The sequence below is a fragment of the Citrus clementina genome, unplaced genomic scaffold, assembly GCF_000493195.1.
Source record: "Citrus clementina cultivar Clemenules unplaced genomic scaffold, Citrus_clementina_v1.0 scaffold_7, whole genome shotgun sequence".
Taxonomy (NCBI): Eukaryota; Viridiplantae; Streptophyta; class Magnoliopsida; order Sapindales; family Rutaceae; genus Citrus; species Citrus x clementina.
This window is the reverse complement of record NW_006262075.1, coordinates 10,389,981-10,411,533: the sequence shown is the minus strand read 5'-3', so window position 1 is coordinate 10,411,533 and position 21,553 is coordinate 10,389,981. Positions and strand designations below refer to the sequence as shown.

The 21,553-nt window shown below is 32.8% G+C and overlaps 1 protein-coding gene across 6 annotated transcripts; it reads left to right on the top strand.

Annotated features, from left to right (window-relative positions):
- The first annotated feature begins 8,853 nt into the window (after window positions 1-8,853).
- LOC18035829 (pleiotropic drug resistance protein 1) lies at window positions 8,854-19,633 on the top strand. 6 transcript variants are annotated; one of them, XM_024181313.1, is made up of 25 exons: window positions 8,854-8,862; window positions 10,368-10,690; window positions 13,274-13,394; window positions 13,495-13,583; window positions 13,699-13,783; window positions 13,901-14,060; window positions 14,140-14,216; window positions 14,443-14,496; window positions 14,589-14,679; window positions 14,763-15,064; window positions 15,236-15,517; window positions 15,599-15,915; window positions 15,997-16,157; window positions 16,245-16,348; window positions 16,434-16,590; window positions 16,668-16,763; window positions 16,878-17,032; window positions 17,140-17,472; window positions 17,646-17,936; window positions 18,012-18,095; window positions 18,209-18,342; window positions 18,443-18,670; window positions 18,753-18,924; window positions 19,005-19,259; window positions 19,376-19,633. In XM_024181313.1, the coding sequence occupies exons 1-25, from the start codon at window positions 8,854-8,856 to the stop codon at window positions 19,631-19,633; spliced, it is 4,338 nt and encodes a 1,445-aa protein (XP_024037081.1). The 6 variants fall into 6 exon arrangements, with proteins under 6 accessions (XP_024037081.1, XP_024037079.1, XP_024037084.1 ...); XM_024181311.1 differs by having other exon boundaries at window positions 16,668-16,790; XM_024181316.1 differs by lacking the exon at window positions 8,854-8,862 and having other exon boundaries at window positions 10,362-10,690; window positions 16,668-16,716; window positions 16,900-17,032.
- Window positions 19,634-21,553: the final 1,920 nt, after the last annotated feature.

Here is a 21,553-nt window from a genome sequence, read left to right as displayed (position 1 = left end):
ATGAGAACATCAATAATAATAGATGGATAGAGAAACATTAAAAAAAAAAAAAAGGCTACAAATTTTGAATAGGTCTAAATTTTTCTGATATCAGAATAAGTCTGATTTTTAGTCCGAATAATTTTAAATGCAAATGCCTGAAAGAAAATTTTATCATGCTGAAAATATAATTGACCATTGGATTAAAGTGCGAAGATTGCTACAAGTTTTATTTTTCAAATTATCTTGCAGGTCACTCATATTATTTAAATTATCGCAGAGGAAGGCGGCTCAAAAATCAATTTGGACTTTGTCTACTCCTATTTAAAAAAAAAAAATTATGAACACACTAGGTATTAAAATAAATGCCCTTTTAATTGCAAGACGATTGACTAAAGTTTTTTTTTTTTTTTATAAAAACATTCGGCCCACTTAGATCATAATGAAAATATTTAAATCTTTTTTTAATTCCACATATTATTCTCGATAGGCACACAAGGAAAGAGGGTATGAGATTTTCATCTGATGTATGGTTCTAAAGCGGAGATATTTTTCAGTTGACGACTGTAGTGGATGGCAACTCAATTTGACGATAATTATGCAGAAGCTTTGTAGAATTATTATGTAGCTATTTGACGAGAACCGATCGCTATGATCAAAGCTATATACACTATAGCAAAGGCTTTATTCACATATCTAACGGAAAACATAAAAAAGTGTTAAAAGAGTATATTATTTTCTGGCACCACAAGTTTCTATTAATATGGATGAGATCTGTCTATACAGGTTAACTACACTATTGAAAGAAACAGGAAAATAAAAGAAAAAAATGAGGAACTAAATGACAACAGGGGCAATATGAAAGGGTTGAGTGATATCCATGGTGTGAGGTGGTGAATCAAGTTTGTTTTCCAGAAACGGCTGCGTTTTGGAACTGTAAAAGCTTCATTAGCTCACGTGCTGCTCAGCTGATTTATAACAGAAAACGAATTAGACAAAACAACAGGGATGGAGCGCGTTTTGGATATCAGTTTAAGTAACCACATGAGGAAGCATGTGATGAAGGTTGTTCCGAGTTCGTTAAAGGTTGTTAACCATGTGTCAATAATCTGTACAATCTGGAAATCAAGCTGGCTATCTAAACAGGGTATAAAGGCCTGTTTTTTGGGGCAAGTTCATTTTTGATTCGTGAGTCTTGAAGTGAGGGTTTTGTGTGAGAGAAAGTGTTATCTTGTTCTCTGTAAAGTCTGGTGTAAGGCTCTGTAACAATCTTCATTGTTGATTCAATAAAGCTCATCTTGAGGCTTCTCCCGTGGATGAAATCTGAGCATTCCATGCTCAGCTGAACCACGTAAAATCTTAGTTTCTGTGGGTTTCTTGGTTCTAGTTTTTGTTCATGATTCAGTTCTTGTTCTTTTGTTAATAAGTGAGTTTATCTAATTAGATCTTGGGTTTGTGCAACTTGCATTGACTCTCACTAGATCAGTCTAGTTTGGTTGAAAAGGCTTGATGGTCACTACACATGGTCTCTGGTGAAATTTTATCTTTGAGCTTCCAATCAAAAGAGTCAATAAGTGAACCAATATTACATGTAACATTTTGATTGCTAATGGCAACCTAGGACATATTTGTCGCCCACATCTAAAGGGGATTAGCTCAAAATTTTGACTTTGACATCAAAATAGTCCACAAAAACCTCTCTAGGATAAAAGATTGAGGGCTATCCCATGTGCTTTGAATTTTTCTTATAGCCGGCATGCATTGACAAGAAGTTGTGAGTCTTTTGGCACCATGAAGCCAACAATTTTTATGGCTACCAGGGCATGCCGAGGGAGTAATAAGGGAGTTCCTATGTGCGATCTGAAGGTTTCTTTGACTAATGCCTGTGGCAACCGAGTGATATGATGTCTGATTCCTCAATTGGGTTGGCATTGCAAATTGTTTGTTCTAATTCTAAACGAGATTTCGATAGGAACCTCTAGATTGCGAAGTGTTTCTGCCAATGCCCATTCCAGCATACTTGAAGTCGTGCCAATCCTTGCAACAAACAAATCCTGTTATGTTATCGTAATTTTTTGACCGATAAGATAACTACCAAATGTAAATAACTGTTGATACTCATAAATAAATAAATAAATATAAATATAAAGATAAATATAAGAAAGTGTGGACATCTGTATTTTATAAAGTGTGAACTCACACTTTATATAAGTATATAAATTGTTTCTAGCTTTTGTAATTAATAGTATTCTACAAAGTAGCGACGTTTCTAAACATTTTTATGTACTGAAAAAGAAATTTAAAACAAAAGAAAGAAGGGAAGAGAGAAGGAAAAATAGAAATATTACCATTATCAAATGTTTGATATAATTTCTATCAATTTCCAAGCTCTTACTTTCAATGATACTGAGAAGAGTATCTGGCATATCGTTAGATTCGGTGTAACCATATTCTTGTCTTTACTTCAAATGTTGATCAGTCAAGCGATCAACCAGCTCCAACATCCAGTTAGAATAGCTTGTAATACAACGCCTTATACCGTCCAGGTCAAGAATTTTTAGCACAGGAAAATAATCGGATAAGTTAGGCATCCCTGCTGTATGGATGGCAATGGTATCCACAAACCCACAAACCCACCCGCTACGGATAATTTTGTGGGTTACATGTGGGTTTCGTATTATAAATTAAAACTCATACTAGGTTACAGGTGGACTTAGTATTAGCTAAATATCTTGTGGATATTCATACCTTTTTAATTATTTTTTAATTTAATTTCAATTAAAAAAATTAAATCTAAAAATATACTTATAAAGTTGTTATGGTTTTGATTGAATTTTCTTTAACTTAATGCATGAATTAATATCTACTTATTATAATTTTGTATGAACTATTATTCTTTAATTTAATGCATGGATTATTTCATTATTATAATTTTGTTCTTCAGATTAATATTTAAAAAGTTTTATTCTTTATGAAATATCAACCTTAATCATTATTGTAGGAATCGTGTTGGATGAGTGTTAATGGTGGTCAATAAAATGAAGATCTTTTCTTGGAGTTTGTGTTGAATGATAATATGAGGTTGTCATAACCCAACTCAGACCTGCCAAGATATTGTCTGCTTTGGACCTTAACAACACCCTCACAGTTTTGTTTCTAGGGCCCCCATACACCCCAAAATGCATCTTGCCAATTAAGGTATGAATCACCTCTTATAAACACAACACATCTATTGTGCTTTGCCAATGTGGGATTCGATTAGGGTGTTACATACTCCCTTCCTTAGGTATTCAGCATTCTTGTTGAGGTTTGTTGCACCATCACTCAAGAGGACACGCGGAGATGCTCTAATACCATCTATCATGACCTAACCTAGACCTGACAAGATATTGTCTGTTTTAGGCCTTAACAAAGCCCACACGATTTTATTTCTGTGGTGCCCATGCACTTCAAAACGCATATTACCAATTAAGGTGTGGATCACCTCTTATAAACCCAGCATCTCTTTCGTGCTTTGTCGATATGGAATTCGCCTAAGGTGCTACATATCCGTCATGACCCAACCCAAACCTAACAAGATATTGTCCGCTTTGGGCCTTAATAAGGCCTGTACAATTTTTTTTTCTAGGGTGCCCATAAGCCCCAAAATGTGTCTTACCAATTAAGGTGTGAATCGCCCCTTATTAACCCAGCATCTCACTTGTATTTTGTCGATGTGGGATTCACCTAGAGTGTTACATACACCCCTCTTAGGGACTCGGTGTCCTCGTTGAGGTTTGCCCCACACTCCTAAAACGCGTCTTGCCAGTTAAAATGTGAATCACCCCTTATAAACCCAACATCTCTCCTGTGTTTTGCCGATGCAGGATTCACCTAGGGTGCTTCACACCTTAATTGGCAAGACATGTTTTGGAGTGTATGGGCGTCCTAGAAACAAAATCATGCGAGCCTTTTTAAGGCCCAAAGTGGATAATATCTCGCTAGGTCCAGGTTGGGTCATAACAAATGATATCAGAGTGGCTCCGCATGTCCTCTTAAGCAATGGTGGGGCAAATCTCAATGAAAACACTAAGTCCCTAGGGGGAGTGTATGTAACACCCTAGGCGAATCGTACATCGGAAAAACATAGGAGAAATGTTGGGTTTATAAGGTGTGAACCACGCCTTAGTTGGCAAGACATATTTTAGGGTGTATGGACGCCCAAAAAAAAAAATCATGTGGGCATTGTTAAGGCCCAACGAGGACAAAATATTGCCAGGTCTAGGTTGGGTCATGACAAATGGTGTTAGAGCAGTTTCGTGTGTCCTTTTGAGCGATGGTATGATAAATCTCAGCGAGGACGCCGAGTCTCTAAAGGGGGTGTATGTAACACCTTAAACGAATCTCACATTGACAAAGTACGGGAGAGATGCTGTGTTTATAAAGGGTGATACACACCTTAATTGATAAGATGCGTTGTGGGATGTATGAGCGTCCTAGAAACAAAACAGTGCGGGCCTTATTAAGACTCAAAGCGGACAATATCTTGGCAGGTCTGGGTTGGGTCATGATACATACAATACCTTTAATTGTGTATTATAATAAATTTAACTAAAAATAAAATTTATACTATATTGATTTTATTTCTTTTTTTAATCTTAAAAAAATTGATAATTAAAAAATCATCTACAATTTTCAATAAAATAAAATCAATCAAAGCATAACAAGGTGCTCTAAAAAAATAAACATAAAAAAGATGTAATGAGCTACAAAAACTCAAAAAGAAAACAAATAATAAATTGTCATGCAATATTATATTGTCATTAAACTTGCAGCAATATTATTTCTTAGAACTTCCATTTTTTGTGCTTTGGCTCCGTTGTTAATATGTGTTTCTTCTTCACCTTCTTGTCCATCATTGACCTCACTTCTATCTCTTCATTGGTGTAATCATTGTGCTCATTTTCTTCCTTCTCAAAATGTTTATCATGTTGTGCATGTCTTATTATATAGTTTTGTAATGTCATGGTTGCAATAACTATCTTTACTTGTTTATTGAATGGATAGCTAGGCATGTCCGTTAAAATCTTTCATTTTTTTTTTCATACACCAAAAGTGCACTCTATTACACTTCTAAGTGACGAGTGTTCATGATTGAACACCTCTTGATAGCTTGTTGGTTGGCTGCTTCTACGAAAATATGGAAGGTGATATCTTCCACCTTTATATGGCCTTAAAAAGACCCTCATTTTTAAGTACCTTGCATCCACTAAATAGTATTTTCCTAAATATTTAAGATATAATTTTAATAATATTGGAGAAAAATAAACTATTGGAGATAAACTTAAGAAAACTAAGAAAAATTTAAGAAAAATATTGGAGAAAATTTTGATAAAAATAAGAAGAAAAATAATGTAAAAATGACAAACCTCGAGATGGTTTAGGAAAATTCAAAATAGGGTTACGTAGAGTTGATAAAAATATCATTGTGTCTTGAGCTCTTACTTTCCAACCTGCAATTGCAAATATAAACTGCATATCAAAGTTACATGCAGTCATTATGTTCTGAGTTGGTATGCCTTTCCGACTAATGTATGTTATTTGATCCTCAAGAGTTATAGAAACTTGAATATGTGTGCCATCTATAGCATCGATACAATTCTGAAACTACAATACAAAAGTACGTGTCAATAATAATTACAACTTTATAAAGTGTAAAAGTGTAATCGATACATCATTTACCTTAAAGTGAGGCATATATCTAAAATCTCTCAATATTTTTTCAGGAATATCTTTAAACTAAGGATCAAATCTACAGATAAGCGATAAACAGCATATAGTGCTTCATCAAAATATCTACTCACGGTCTCACTAAAGTGTTGGAATCGTTATTGTGGCCAATCTATTTCCCACACCATGTCCTACAGTATACAAGAACATTCCTAATACCTCAGCAACACTCACTCTTCTTGAGCCTTTTAGCCCGTAATTTATTTCCAATTCATTACATAATCTAAAAAATACATATTTCTCCATCCTAAACATCCTATGACATTGAGTTTCTTCCCCTTTTACTATTCACATCAACTAGATATTACCTGATTTTTGAAGAATTCATGCAAGGTTTTTTATGAATACATGTCCTATAATAATAATCAATAGCAATCATAAAAGTGGATATGATACCATCAAACTCCTACAGTCCTACTCATCATCTAGCATGTCCATATTATACACAAAACTTGTAATCAATAATTTAAACCTATATCATCTAGCATGAATTAAAAAAAAGAAATAAAAAAGATTTGACAAACATTCAAAACAAATAATAATTTAGTGCCATATATTTAAATGACCAATTAATTGTACCTTAAAACATCATAAAAAAAATAACAAAAAAAGATAATCCCTTATTACTATTAGAAGAGAAGAGTAATTAATCATGTAATACTTAAGAGTAAAAATATTGTGATTGCTCATAGTAAACTAGTTCATCATAATTTGAGGTTCTTTCATGGTTTCAAACATCTCCTTTTTCGAATTCAAAAAAAAAATTCTCCTTTTTCTCTTTATGAATAAAAAGTTATGTTGCAAACCACCATACGTTGTCCCTAATCTCAACCCCAGGAATAGCTTCAACCATCTTCTTCGCTTCGACAATACTGTAGCCATTCATTTCTTTTTGTAAGTTTATTAATGTAGAACTTCTATTCTCAACTACTTCAACAAGACATGCAATTTGTTGTAATATTTTTATAGCACCCCCAACCTTCCCCCCTCCATTATCAACCTTTTCTTCCTCTCTTTATTCTTTTAGCTTGTGTGCTATGTAGTCCAACTGCTCTTTTGTCTTTTTTCTCTTTAGCACTTGTTAAGTGGTAAGTATACTAAATTTGCATATCCTTGTCAGAATCACTATTTTCTTCAACTCGAAATATTTCATCATTATTGGAATCTTCATAATCATCAAGTGGAGTTACTCCAAAAGAAGGTGTCCAAGCTTTATTGCTAGTAGCTGTGATGTTTATGAACATCCTATCTAACTTTCCCTCAATTTCTTTATCAACGCCTTCCTTGCGAAATTTTTCTACTTTAGGATTTGCCTGCACGTAATAAATCATATTTAGACGAGTTGTGAAAAAATTAATCAAACTATATTAAAAGCTATTAATTGATATATGTACCTTCAATTTACTCTACCATCATTCTGGAGATGCATCGATCGTTTTGTTTTGTATATTCCATCATACACCAGCTTCTTTTCCAACAAAATCCTTCCATAATTTTCAATCATTCTTTAGTGTGGCCCAGTTATTTTTCAATTGTAATTTATTGTACTCTCTTCCCGTCGCCTTACAAAAGTTTTTGACCAAATTTTCCCATCCTAGTTTAGTAAAATGAGTCCCAGGGCAACGTCCTTCCTCAACTCTACGATACATAAATTACAAAAAATTGATACAGTCTCACTGTCCCATGTTGCCTTACCTCATGGTACAATTTTAGTTTCAGTTTGATTGACAAATTTCTTATTTATGTCCATCTACATCATTTTGAAAATATTTTAATACAAACACTACTTTAAAAATTATAATGAACAAAAAAGAAAAGAAAATGCGGATACAATATACAGTAAAAAAAGTGACAATAAATAATAATATTTTATTATTGAAAATAATATTCTTTAAAATTTTTGACAATTAGCGTAAAAACTAAAAATCACAAACACTCATAGTCCATATACATGAACTAGACAACATAACATATAATAAATATTGCAATTGCATAGGCATTAAAGGTGCATTTGAGATTGAAGTTGGGCAGCTGAAGTTTAAAAGCTACAGTACTGAACTGTTTGGTAAACACTAGTTGCCGCAATTTGAAAGCTATGCTGATATAATTTTTCACTTGTTTAATGCAAAATCTATTATATTTTTAATAATTTTGTTAAAATTATTTTAAAATTTATATTTACTACATATTAATTTTTATTTTATAGTTACAACTTTTTTTTCCACAACAGTTGTAACTTAAAAGTTACAGCACCTCAATTCCAAACATGATCTAAATTTTTTAGAAAATAAAAACGTTGCAATGGCATATGCATGAAATATTTTACAAATAAAGAAACCCAAACAAGATAAACAACAAATATTGTAATAAAAATTACATTGAATATGCATGAAAATGTGATGAATGAAAGGATATGCATGAAAAAGTACTGTCACTGAATATGCATGAAAAAGGGATGACTCAAGTACCCTATCTTGCATTGTTGCCGCCGTAGAGAACTTTTGATGTAATGTAAAATATATATGAAGTGGAAATAAGGTAAACGAAACTTGAATTATAATAAAAGATTATTAAAATTATTTCCAATTTGAATAAGGATAATTTTGGGTTTAGATAATAATTATAAAGATATTTATGGAACTGCATTAAAGGATAAAGTTGATTCTCAAATCAAAATTTAAAACCTACTCCATCCTTCATTTTCAAAATCAGCTGTAGGAGGAGCTGATTTTAACAAAAGTGATTTTGATTTCTTTTTTAAACCAAAAACCAAAATTAGCTTTTAGATTTTCAAAATCACTTTCAAGGTTTCCTAAGTTCGTCCAACAGAATGCCAATTAATGTTTTTGTTTTCAGGTGAAACAAAGCTCTCATTGAAGATTTAAGCAAGCTTAATTATGTTTTACAAATTAATAGTGAAGACAGTAAGGTTCCTGTCCGATTCTGATCTGAAAATAGTTCTAAAAAAAATATTGTAGAGGAGTACAATTCAAAAACCTAAAAGAGTTGTATGAATTTTAAGTAGTTTGTAAATCGAGATTTGTTCCAGACTAATTCAAAATTCGGTTGTGAGTGGCGCCAAAGTTTGCTGTAGTGGTTGTTGACATGGAAGGTGTGGGCCCATCACTGCTGAGTTGGAAAGTAAGTTAGTTTGGATAACTAACTATTTGAACAAGTGCTTATTGACCATTACGCATGCAGCTTTTTGCTATATAAGGATGCTGGTCAATGAGGGTTCTTTAACTCAGTATAACGATCCCTATCATGATCGTATTAGAGCATCTTGACATCATGTAAAGAGTGAAATCTCCTCTGTAATTCTGGAGTAATTTTTGCCACTAATAATAGAGAATGATGCCTGTTCTTGTTCATTGAAATTATGTGTTGTGTACGAATCAGTCTAGCTTGCTGTTACCCCCAAGTCTTGGTGTCTTTTACTCACTGAATCAACTTTGGAGGAAATTTGTTCGAGTATTCATGGATGTTCAACTCATCTTGATTAAGTTTTGGTGTCATGTCTCCTGGACATCACTTATAGCCGAAATTTTTCCAAGTCTTGTCTGGTCGGCATTATTTTAATAAAAATTTATGTAGCCAAGTCTGAGTGTTGTGATTCGTCCATACATCGTTTGTGGAAATTGTTAGAGTTTTATTAGTATTTCAAAATATTAACGTCGCACATTGGAAGAAAATGAGAACTTTACACTTGATTTGAATGTATAAAATTAAATATGTGCATAGGACGATAAGTGTTAAAACGAGATTGACAATAATGATTAAATTGTAATAGAACCTTCTAGATGCAGAAATCAAAATCCCATGCATATAAGTTCTCGATAGAGCTGAGTTTAAGGGGTTTCTCTCTCTCTCTTTTTAAAAGTAATTAAGAGGCAATATAATTAAAATTTTAATAACTTTGTAAGATAATTTGGTACATCAATTTTTGGCCTGGTAATTTAACAAGACTGCATTAGCAATTATGAGGTAATTAAATAGCAATAATATATCCATCATTCTTCCTTTGTTGGAGCTTTTTATGAGAAACATTTTCTTTTAAAGAACAGCTAAATTTTTCAACATCCCACACGATTAGGTATGAATTTGATAAAAATAAAAAATAATCTTCTAGTAACATGAACTTAATAAATAGTTTTCTTCTAGTAACATGAACTTAATAAGTAGTTTTCTTTTGTGAAATCAAAATAGGTGTGAATTTGACTAAAATCAAATAAATCTATAAGTGGTTCTAATAATTAAGTTAAAAATAAAATTGTCAATTTTTGTTTTGTCTTAAGTTGAAAAAAAATCAAAATAGAACATCTGAATGATTGAAACAAAGATATATTTTAGTGTTTAGTAAAAAACTAACAATACTAATTAACTTATAGCCAGCACAGACGTACGTATAATGCAAATATTGGACGAATGTGCAAGTGCCTATTTTGACAGCCATATTATATCATGCTGATGATCAATAATTCAACATTGCACAACGGATAATGCTTTATAACTTCTCTGTTCCTGAAAGTGGCATTGTCAAAAAGAGAAATCTCTTCTTTTTGCGTTTTGATGAGCTAGAGAGCTATAGCTTTTAGCCTGAGTTGTTACTTGTTATGGAGAGTGGTGACATTTACAGAACAACTACTAGTTTACGTAGAAGTGCTTCCAGATGGGGAAGCGCTTCTGAGGGTGCATTTTCGAGGTCTTCAAGAAGAGATGAAGTTGACGATGAGGAGGCTCTAAAATGGGCTGCTCTTGAGAAATTGCCTACTTATAATCGTTTGAGGAAAGGATTACTGAGCACTCCAAGTGGGCATGGTAATGAAATTGACGTAGACAATCTTGGACTGCAAGAAAGGCAACTGTTGATTGATAAATTGGTCAAAGTCCCAGATGTTGATAATGAGAAGTTCTTGTTGAAACTTAAGAACCGTTTTGATAGGTAAAATTTTGTTTTTTTCAACTTACATAATTATTATTATTATTATTTTAACCACTGGAGCAGCGAGACTAAAAGCTCAATTTAGACTTTACCCACTTCTATACATTTTTTTTTTCAAAAAAAGATGTAGAAAAACTTAGCTAGGGCCGAATATGATAGGATGAAACTATGTAGTCTGGTGATGTTAACCTCACAAAAATAAATGAGACTCTATGCTCAACGAGGTTCTTTCTTCAATGATCGATCAAATTCATATTCAAATAACCATAAAATCAAGATCTTGACCCTTTACTATAAATATAAAAATCAATGGTATAAGAAATCTAGGGTTGACAGTACATTCAAGTAAGAAAAGAAAGATTGTGAGTGATAAGTTAAGAAAGGCACAAGATGAAATATTGATAAGTTCTAAAAGTTCTTTGAAGAAGTAAAAAGAAAAGCTCTCGTTATTATTATAAAATCAAATCTAAAATTTTCAATAGACATGGGTTTATATAGCTGAATCTAAAATAAAAGATCTTGTTGATTCTAAAATAAAAAAGAAATAAAAGATTCCAAAATGAAAAGGAAATAAAAGATCTTGTTTTAAAATAGATTAAGAAACAAGTATTGGGCTTGATTTTTCTTTCTAATTTGATAATGCCTTATTTATTTTTCATGCAAATCACTCTAAATCAGATGTAAAAGATTGAATAACATTGATAAAGCATTGATTACCTTGAATACTCAGTTCAAGCAAATTAATGTCTTGAACAAGACATGAATTTAAGATATGCTCAAATAATCCATTTAATACTTCTTTCATTTTTTTATTTCTTACCCTTTTCATTGGACCTTCATGGATGCTCAATGAATTTTGTGAAGTTTTAACAACTTGGTTCTCAACACTTGGAGTATAGCTTCCTGAGTGAAAATAATTTAAAAAAAAAAAAGATTTTGACTCAAGTTGTTTAGTATTTTTTAATACGAATTTTATATTTTTGGTCCCCTCAAATTCACTTGTTTTGTGTTATACTCTTCCAAATTTTTTTCTTCTTTCATTATTTTGTCTTTTGTTGAAATAAAATCATGGTTAGGCTACAAAGTAAAGGTGAGGAAAACCCTTAGTAAATGAAATTCTTATTATTTATGAGATTAATAAAATTAAAATCAAAGGGTGGGACTACTTGAATTTAAATTTTTGACACACCTTTTTAGTCATTAATTTTCAAATAATCAATTGTAGATATTGAAAGTTAAGTTAGCATTTAATGATGGCTAGATAAATTTAAAATTATACAAATTATATCTTTATTAGAAAAAAAAAAAGAAAAAATATTGTCAAGGTCCAAAAGAGTATTATTTGTTTTGTATATTGGCTTAATAATACAATTCCCTTCTCACCTGCCTAAGCATTACACTTGTGTATCTACCCTAATGATATTATTATTCTGTACAATTAGTTAAAAGGATTCGGAAAAAAAATATGCATTTCCTCTGGAATAAAAAAAGGTAATCTATTTTTATTTAGTATTTTAACTTAATTTTTTTGAGTCATTGATACTTAATGAATTTTTTTTTTTTTAACGAGAATCCAAGCCAATAAAATTCTGGAATGAAGACATATTAATTCATTCAATTTCGGAACTCCAAGTCTCTGATGCGATCCAAAATCCTTTTATATTATTACCAAAATACACAATGTTACAGTCAATTTTTTAAATTATTTTTCTTAAAAGCATGTCAATACAATATGTTACAGATTTGCCCCTTCTGTTGAAAATTTTGAAAGTTGCCATAGGATGCATAATCAGAACATGATTTTTAATATTTCTGTTTTCTTTATAACCAAACCTCATTGAAAAAACTATAATATTTTATAGTACTATTAAAATAACGTTCTGTTAAAAATATTAATTCTTAATTTTTCATAAAAAGTATGTATATTTTTTTAATGATTAATTTTCATGGTTTCCCATTACTTATTATTTTTAATTTTTTTTTGTCAAAAGAAAAATGTTAGAAAGGAACTGGAAGCTGAACTTAGGGTGATAGAATTCACAATAAATCCAGGCGGGATTATTGTGTTAATTGATTATTTTTAATTAATCCGCTTCAGCATTACCTTTGTTTCTATAAGCGCTGAGTTAACGTGTGTGTATATGTTTTCTTTTATGTTTAAATATTAGCGTGTAATGTCAAACTCAACAGTTAGCTCCGGTAGCTTTTAAATTACAACTGTGGAGTAAAAAAAATTATAACTATGAAAGAAAAATTAATAATATGTAATAAATTTAAATTTAAATAATAATTTTGATAAAATTATTAAATATACAATAATTTTTTTATTATACAGATGTATAACTTCTAAATTATAAAAAGTAATATTTATCAAATATTTTAATACTGTCTTTTAAAAAATACAGATGTGTAACTTCAATCACAAGCGCACTTTTAATACCATACTTTGTGAAAACAGATAATCATATTATGCATTCCTTCTCAAACTTTTATTTGGGGGGAAAATTTATCAGTTGTATTCTACTTTCTGAAGTTGTTATTTTCTTGTATGTCGTACTTTGATTTATTTTTTGATTTTATCAGAGTTGGAATTAGCATGCCCGAAATTGAAGTTCGATTTGAGCATTTGAAAGTTGAAGCAGAAGCATATGTAGGAAGTAGAGCCTTGCCAACATTCTTTAACTTCTGTGCCAACATAATTGAGGTACCCACCTGCATATATAATTTATTAATTGTTTTCAAAACTGGTCAATGGTCAAGTAATTTTGTTAATTTCTCTTCTAACAATCTGTAAATGTTTGAAGGGGCTTTTGAACTCTCTTAACATTCTTTCAAGTAGAAAGAAACATATAACAATTCTCAAGGGTGTCAGCGGAATTATTAGACCTGGCAGGTGAGAACTTAATTGAATAATACTACTGTTTTTGTTGTGTCCATGTCTTTTGTTACAAATTTAGAATATTTGGGCAGTCCTTAATTTCAAATTATATTCATGTCTTTTGCTGCAGAATGACATTGCTTTTGGGTCCTCCAGCTTCGGGAAAGACTACACTTCTGTTGGCCTTGGCTGGGAAGCTTGATTCTAGCCTCAGGGTGATTGTTTTATATTGTTAAAAGCACTAATTATTCTTGAAGAATTTGGCATTGACCATTGAGAGTTCACACTTTGCTTTAGTCTCTAATTTGGTGAATGAAAACGTCTCTATGTAGCTTTATGGTAGGGTGACATATAATGGCCACAACATGGATGAATTTGTACCTCAGAGAACAGCTGCTTATATCAGTCAACATGATGTTCATATCGGCGAAATGACCGTGAGGGAAACCTTGGCTTTCTCTGCTAGATGCCAGGGAGTTGGATCCCGTTATGGTTGGTTTGATCGTTTTCCTATTTCTTTTTTTTTTTTCCTCTCTTTGATTGTAATAGTTATTTCTTTTGGAAAATGCAGAAATGCTAACCGAGTTGGCCAGACGAGAGAAGGCAGCAGGTATTAAGCCTGATCCTGATCTTGACGTCTTCATGAAGGTGAGAACCTGAAGCCATTTATTACAAATGATAAACAGTTGCAAAAAACTATACACAAAATGGCTATAAACATCAATGTCAAACACTTGAGTCATTTACTTGAAGTTGGCCTTTTTATCTTGTGTTCTTTGGTTAATACAAGTAGATATCTGATAATCATGGAGTTACACCCAGTACGATTGAGCTTCTGATTATCATCGATTCACTGTCAATTTTCATGTAACAGGCTGCAGCAACAGAAGGCCAAGAAGCCAGTGTGGTCACTGATTATATTCTAAAGGTTAGATCACCGTGAAAAGCTCTAAACTTATGATTTACTGTTGAGAACATGTAATTTCACTACTTTGATGAAATTTCATCATAAATTTACAGATTCTAGGTCTGGATGTCTGTGCTGATACCATGGTAGGTGATGAAATGATAAGAGGCATATCAGGAGGACAACGGAAGCGTGTTACAACAGGCAAATTTCAAAACTCATCAGTCCATATCTATTACGCAGAGAAATTAATTCAAGCATATGATAATTAAATGATTGAATTATAGGTGAAATGCTGGTTGGACCAGCACAAGCATTCTTCATGGATGAGATATCTACGGGTTTGGACAGCTCTACAACTTTCCAAATTGTGAATTCTCTTAGGCAATTCATTCACATCCTTAGGGGAACCACTCTGATCTCTCTTCTACAGCCAGCACCAGAAGCATATGATCTATTTGATGACATTATCTTAATATCTGATGGGCAGATTGTGTATCAGGGTCCCCGAGAACACGTACTGGAGTTTTTTGAATTCATGGGCTTCAAATGTCCGGAAAGAAAAGGTGTTGCTGACTTCTTGCAAGAAGTATGTCCTAATTGGGCTCTTTTTATGATTTTTCAAAAACATATATGAGTCCCCCCCAACCTGAAAGATGATCTTTGCTTCTCAAATTTTTCAATAAAACCATGAAAGAAATTACAGGACTAAGATGAGAAACTTCTCATTGAATCTCCATGAAAAATGAAAATGTTGCAGGTGACATCAAGGAAAGATCAGGAGCAGTATTGGGCAAATAAAGAGGAACCTTACAGGTTTGTCACAGTCAAGGAATTTGCTGATGCATTCCAATCATTCAGTGTGGGACAGATACTTGGTGATGAGCTTGGAATTCCATTTGATAAGACAAAGAGCCACCCAGCTGCTTTGACAACCAAAAAATATGGTGTTGGCAAAAAGGAGTCGTTGAAAGCTTGCAACTCAAGAGAACTTTTGCTGATGAAGCGGAACTCATTTGTCTATTTCTTCAAGCTCTTCCAAGTAATTACTTAGTTAATCTTGAAATTTTCAAATCTTTTTCTTTGAAGTGATAATGATTTACTATTTTTTTTCCTGTACTAGCTTACTACTATAGCACTGGTTACTATGACACTCTTCTTCAGAACAAAGATGCACCGAGATTCAGTAACTGATGGAGTAATTTATGCTGGTGCAACATTCTTCATTATCATTATGATCATGTTCAATGGAATGGCGGAGATTTCTATGACCATTGCAAAGCTTCCCATTTTCTACAAGCAAAGAGACCTCCAATTCTATCCTTCATGGGCATATGCTTTTCCCACATGGATCCCAAAGATCCCCATCTCATTTGTAGAGGTTGCTGTTTGGGTATTCTCAACATATTATGTAATTGGCTTTGATCCCAATGCTGGAAGGTAAGACTATAAAAGCAAAGTGCCAAACATTAGAGAGACGATTAATCCCAAATGTATTAAAAGCTAATTATCTTGCTGCAGGTTTTTCAGGCAGTACTTGCTTCTCTTGTTTGTTAACCAGATGGCTTCTGCATTGTTCCGGTTAATTGCTGCAACAGGCAGGAACCTGGTTGTTGCTAATACATTTGGTGCATTTGCATTACTCCTGCTTTATGCACTGGGTGGTTTTGTCCTAAACAGAGGTATAACAAGTAAATAAGTAGAAAAGAAAGAGCTTTATCTTTTTTAAGTTTAACCTAAATTCTTTCTTTTCTTGTTTAATAATGCAGAGGACATAAAATCATGGTGGATTTGGGCTTACTGGTGTTCACCTCTGATGTATGCTCAGAATGCAATAACGGTTAATGAGTTTCTTGGTCATAGTTGGAGAAAGGTAATGCCTTTGAATTGGATGAGCCTTGTATTAATGTATTTACTGCTGAGGAAGGTGCTAATGTCTGAACTTCTTTCGCAAAAAGATTCTGCCAAACACAACTGAACCACTGGGAGTTGAAGTTTTGCAGTCTCGTGGGATCTTCACTGATTCTTATTGGTATTGGCTAGGAGTGGGAGCTTTGCTTGGTTTTATAATACTATTCAACATCGGATTTGCTTTGGCTCTAAGTTTCCTCAACTGTCTGTATTCTTACCTTCTTCAGTTTTGATCTTTTTAAAGTGAGCCATTCTCTGATATAGTTTTTTCATATGTGCAGCATTTGATAAGAATCAGGCCGTTACACCTGAGGAATCCCAAAGTAATGAGCAAGATAAACGACCTGGGGGCACTGTTCAGTTATCAAACCATGCAAGTAGTTCTGGTCAAATAACACCCTCAGGTCATATGGCTCTTTTGATACCTTTGAGAAAAGCATGATATGTTTTGCGCACACCTTTTGATCACAATTGAATATTTTAAAATGCAGGGAGTGCGGATGACATTAGGAGGAGAGATTCCTCCTCCCAGTCCCTGGAAACAATAACTGAGGCCAACCAACCTAAGAGAAGAGGAATGGTTCTTCCATTTGAACCGCATTCCCTTACCTTTGATGATGTTACATACTCCGTTGACATGCCACAGGTAACAATAATTTGGAAACCAAGGGGTATATTTCAAAAGTTGGATCATATCTTGATTAAGTACTACATTCTCCAGACATGATGGATTGTTTTGATTTCACGTTGCAGGAAATGAAACTTCGAGGTGTTCTTGACGACAGATTGGTACTTTTAAATAGTGTTAGCGGTGCTTTCAGACCTGGTGTTCTGACAGCTCTGATGGGTGTTACTGGTGCGGGTAAAACCACTTTGATGGATGTGTTGGCTGGTAGGAAAACTACCGGATATGTTACTGGGAACATCACAATATCTGGGTACCCAAAGAAGCAAGAAACATTTGCTCGTATTTCTGGGTACTGTGAGCAAAACGATATCCATTCTCCTCAAGTTACTGTATATGAGTCCTTACTCTACTCAGCCTGGCTTCGATTATCCCCTGAAGTTGATTCCAAAACAAGAAAGGTTGGTACTGAAATCCGATGGTTTGCAAACTTTCTGTCATTGTTTCTACTTGTATCATTGAGAGTAGAAACAGATTAAGCCAAATGAGTCATCGTGAAGAGGAACAGCTTGAATTCTTCAATGCACTATTGGACATCCTTATACTAATTGTTTGTTTCACCTTTGGTTTTTAGATGTTTATTGAGGAAGTCATGGAGCTTGTGGAGTTGAACCTATTGAGACAAGCACTGGTTGGTTTACCCGGTGTAAATGGTCTCTCAACAGAGCAGCGTAAGAGGCTTACAATTGCCGTTGAGCTTGTGGCAAACCCCTCCATCATTTTTATGGATGAGCCAACATCAGGACTAGATGCAAGAGCAGCTGCAATTGTTATGAGAACTGTTAGGAACACAGTAGACACGGGAAGAACAGTAGTTTGCACCATCCATCAGCCAAGCATAGACATATTTGAAGCTTTTGATGAGGTAAGAAATGTCAATTCTAGAGTTAATATTTTTCTCTCGGTGATTTAATTATGATCATTTAACTTGGCATTGCAGCTGTTCCTGCTGAAGCGAGGGGGACAAGAAATATATGTTGGGCCATTGGGTCGCCATTCTAGCCATCTTATCAAGTATTTCGAAGTATGACACATTTTCATATTACAGACAATAGAAACTTCAAATAACATTATGAAGAGAGCCACTAGAAGAACATAATGATACTACCTAATGCAAGTATATTTCTTTATATGAAGGGAAATCCAGGAGTTAGTAAAATAAAAAATGGTTATAATCCAGCAACTTGGATGTTAGAAGTTACCAGTCCATCTCAAGAAACAGCTTTGGGGATTGATTTTGCTGATATTTACAAGAGTTCAGAACTCTACAGGTTGGTTCATGATGCGCTGCTAGAATCCAAACAACAGGATGGCATGTCAGTGTTTTGTTTTTTTTTCAAAATTGTTGCTGATGTATTTCTTATGCTTCAGGAGAAACAAAGCACTGATCAAAGATTTAAGCAAGCCTGCTCCTGGTTCAAAGGATCTCCACTTCGATACCCAATACGCACAGTCATTTTTCACCCAATGTATGGCTTGCTTATGGAAACAACGTTGGTCATACTGGCGTAATCCACCATACACTGCTGTTAGGTTTCTGTCTACGACCATCACATCCTTGACGTTTGGGACAATGTTCTGGGACATGGGCACTAAAATGTGAGTTACAATTTGAAATTGGAGCAGTATAGTCAATCTTGAATTTGCCTATTAATCTTAAATTTGACATTTCAAATTGCAGGACAAAGCAACAAGATCTCTTCAATGCAATGGGTTCCATGTATACTGCTGTTCTTTTCATTGGTATCCTAAATGCTGTGGCTGTACAGCCAGTAGTAGCTATTGAAAGAACAGTTTTCTACAGAGAAAGAGCTGCTGGAATGTATTCGGGCATGGCATATGCCTTCGCACAAGTAAACTGTCTGACAAATGACATACTGCATATGTAAAATTATTTCTGTTTCTTTACTGAATGTTTTTGTATTTTCTGCAGGTTCTAATTGAGATTCCTTATATATTTGTTCAAGCTGTCACATATGGTCTTATAGTCTATGCAATGATGCAGTTTGAATGGACTGCTGCAAAGTTCTTTTGGTATTTGTTCTTCATGTTCTTCACCTTCTTGTACTTCACCTTCTATGGCATGATGGCCGTGTCTTTGACTCCAAACCACCACATATCTGCCATTGTGTCGTTTGGATTTTATGCCTTGTGGAATGTGTTTTCTGGGTTCATAATCCCAAGACCAGTAAGTATCTGCAGTATTTCCATTACTGTTATAAATAATGCAACATTTCCGTAGCTTTTAGAAAAGACTGATTGACTAATTATCTGCTTGAATCTTTTTGACTTGCTCAATAACAGAGGATTCCAATATGGTGGAGATGGTACTATTGGGCATGCCCATTGGCTTGGACGTTGTACGGATTGATTGCATCACAATATGGAGATAAAGAAGACAGGCTCGAGTCAGGTGAAACAGTGAAGCATTTTTTGCGAAGTTATTTTGGTTTTAAACATGATTTTCTTGGAGTGGTTGCACTTGTTGTTGTTGCGTTTCCAATGCTATTTGCATTCGTTTTTGGTCTAGGAATTAAGTTCCTCAATTTCCAGAGGCGATAGTGTTGTGATTTTTTTTTCCCCTCTTACACAAGTCTGTTCTAAAGTATTACTTGAAACTATTTCTTGCAAATTTGTAAGTTTAGAATTGCCTGAGCAAGAATAATTCTAACTTTCTGAATTCAAAGCTTTAGTAGAGTTTAATCCCGTTAATAAATATATAAGAAAAAAAAGGAGATCGACAAATAGGTTTGGATTTCAATGAAGTTTAAATAAGTCTAAATGTATATATTTGAATTATATGTTTTAATGTTAGACTATTAAGTGCTATGGTCTTTTTTTTTACATAATAAAATTATCTAAAAAATAATATTTTGATGTATACGCGTTAGTATATACTTGAATTTTGTGCTTATAAATTTTTATAAGCTAAACACTTCAAAAGATGCAATTAAATTGTTAGCATATCAATTTTGAATTTTGATTATGGTTACTTAATAATTTACCAGTTTTTTAAATGCCTAGTATGACTGGTAGTTAAATGACTTTACTCATGTGAGCAAGAATCAAATCCAATGAGTCTTACTTAATTTTAATTTTTTGAAAAGAAAGTATCCAAAAAGAAAATGCATGACATTTGTTTGGGATAATATCAAATTACCATCTAATGAAATTGTTATTTTTTAAACTATTGTAAACTTCAACTTATCCTTTTTTTTTTTTTTTTGAGGAAAAAATTACATTGGTCAGCTCCCATTTTTCTTTATCTTTTGAAAAAAAAAAAGTAAATTGAAATTTACAATATTTTGATTTTTGAGGATATTTTAAAGATTTTCACTTTACAAGATGAGTAATCTAAAATTTACCCTATCACATAAACAACTAAGACCGCGCTAATAAAATACGCATAAGTCTCAAGATCATCATTATAGTTAAGAGATTTTACCGGCCAATCTAATTGGCACCCAATGTTAACAATTTATAAACAGAAGTTTATAAAACAGCCAGGGATATTAAATAAAAGACAATTTCTCAAAAATGTCCAAGGATAATGGCTCAAATGAAAGAATTTTAACAAAACCCAAATTTTAGAGTTTATATCCTTACAGCAAAATAAAAAATAAAAAAAGATAAAGAACTCATATCCAAAAAAATTCCAATGAAATAACCCAAAAATTTGGGAGTTATCAATCCTACATTCCTAGTGAAATGAAAAGCCAATGAAGCATTGAGAGTTCAGTCATAGGGGAAAAAAGTTTAAAAAAATTTATGTGACCAGTTTCAACAAATTTTGAAAGAGTCGTTTTTCTTTGCAAGACGTTTTATAATGGGGACCACAAGGAAAATGAGAAAGAAAAAGACGATTTTCTTTTTATTTAAAAATAAAGAAGATGGAATTTGGTTTTAATTGAATGGAAATTTAGGACGATAAGAGAGGAAATATCGATATATTTAATTAGGGTTAGTTATGGAATCAAATGAGGTTTAAAAAGTGAAAATCTAATACTTAATTTGAAACCATAAGCGTACAAAGTAAATAGGTGTAGAGAATTATTTTATGGTTTGAAGTAGCAACGTCATTTTAAAAAATGCATCAAGACACTTTTGTTCTTAATTATAATACACTCTTATCTTTTTTTTTTTTCACAAAAATACTCTTACAACATTATTTTTAGAGATATTAATGGAAAAAAATGTGAATTTTTTAAATTAGCCTTATAAGTAAAATAAAAATTATTATTATTATTTTTTTATTATTTTACTTTTATGATTAATTTGATAAATTATTTTTTTTATAAAAATTAGTAAGATTGATGTAAGGGTATTAGACATTATTTTAAATAGGTTGGTTTTAATTTATTTATTGCTAGCAAGATTATTGTAAGGATTAAAAAAATACCAATTGTTTCATACTGATATTCATTTTTTAATTTATTAATAAGTAATTTACTAAATTAACTTTTTTCTTTCAAAATTTGTACA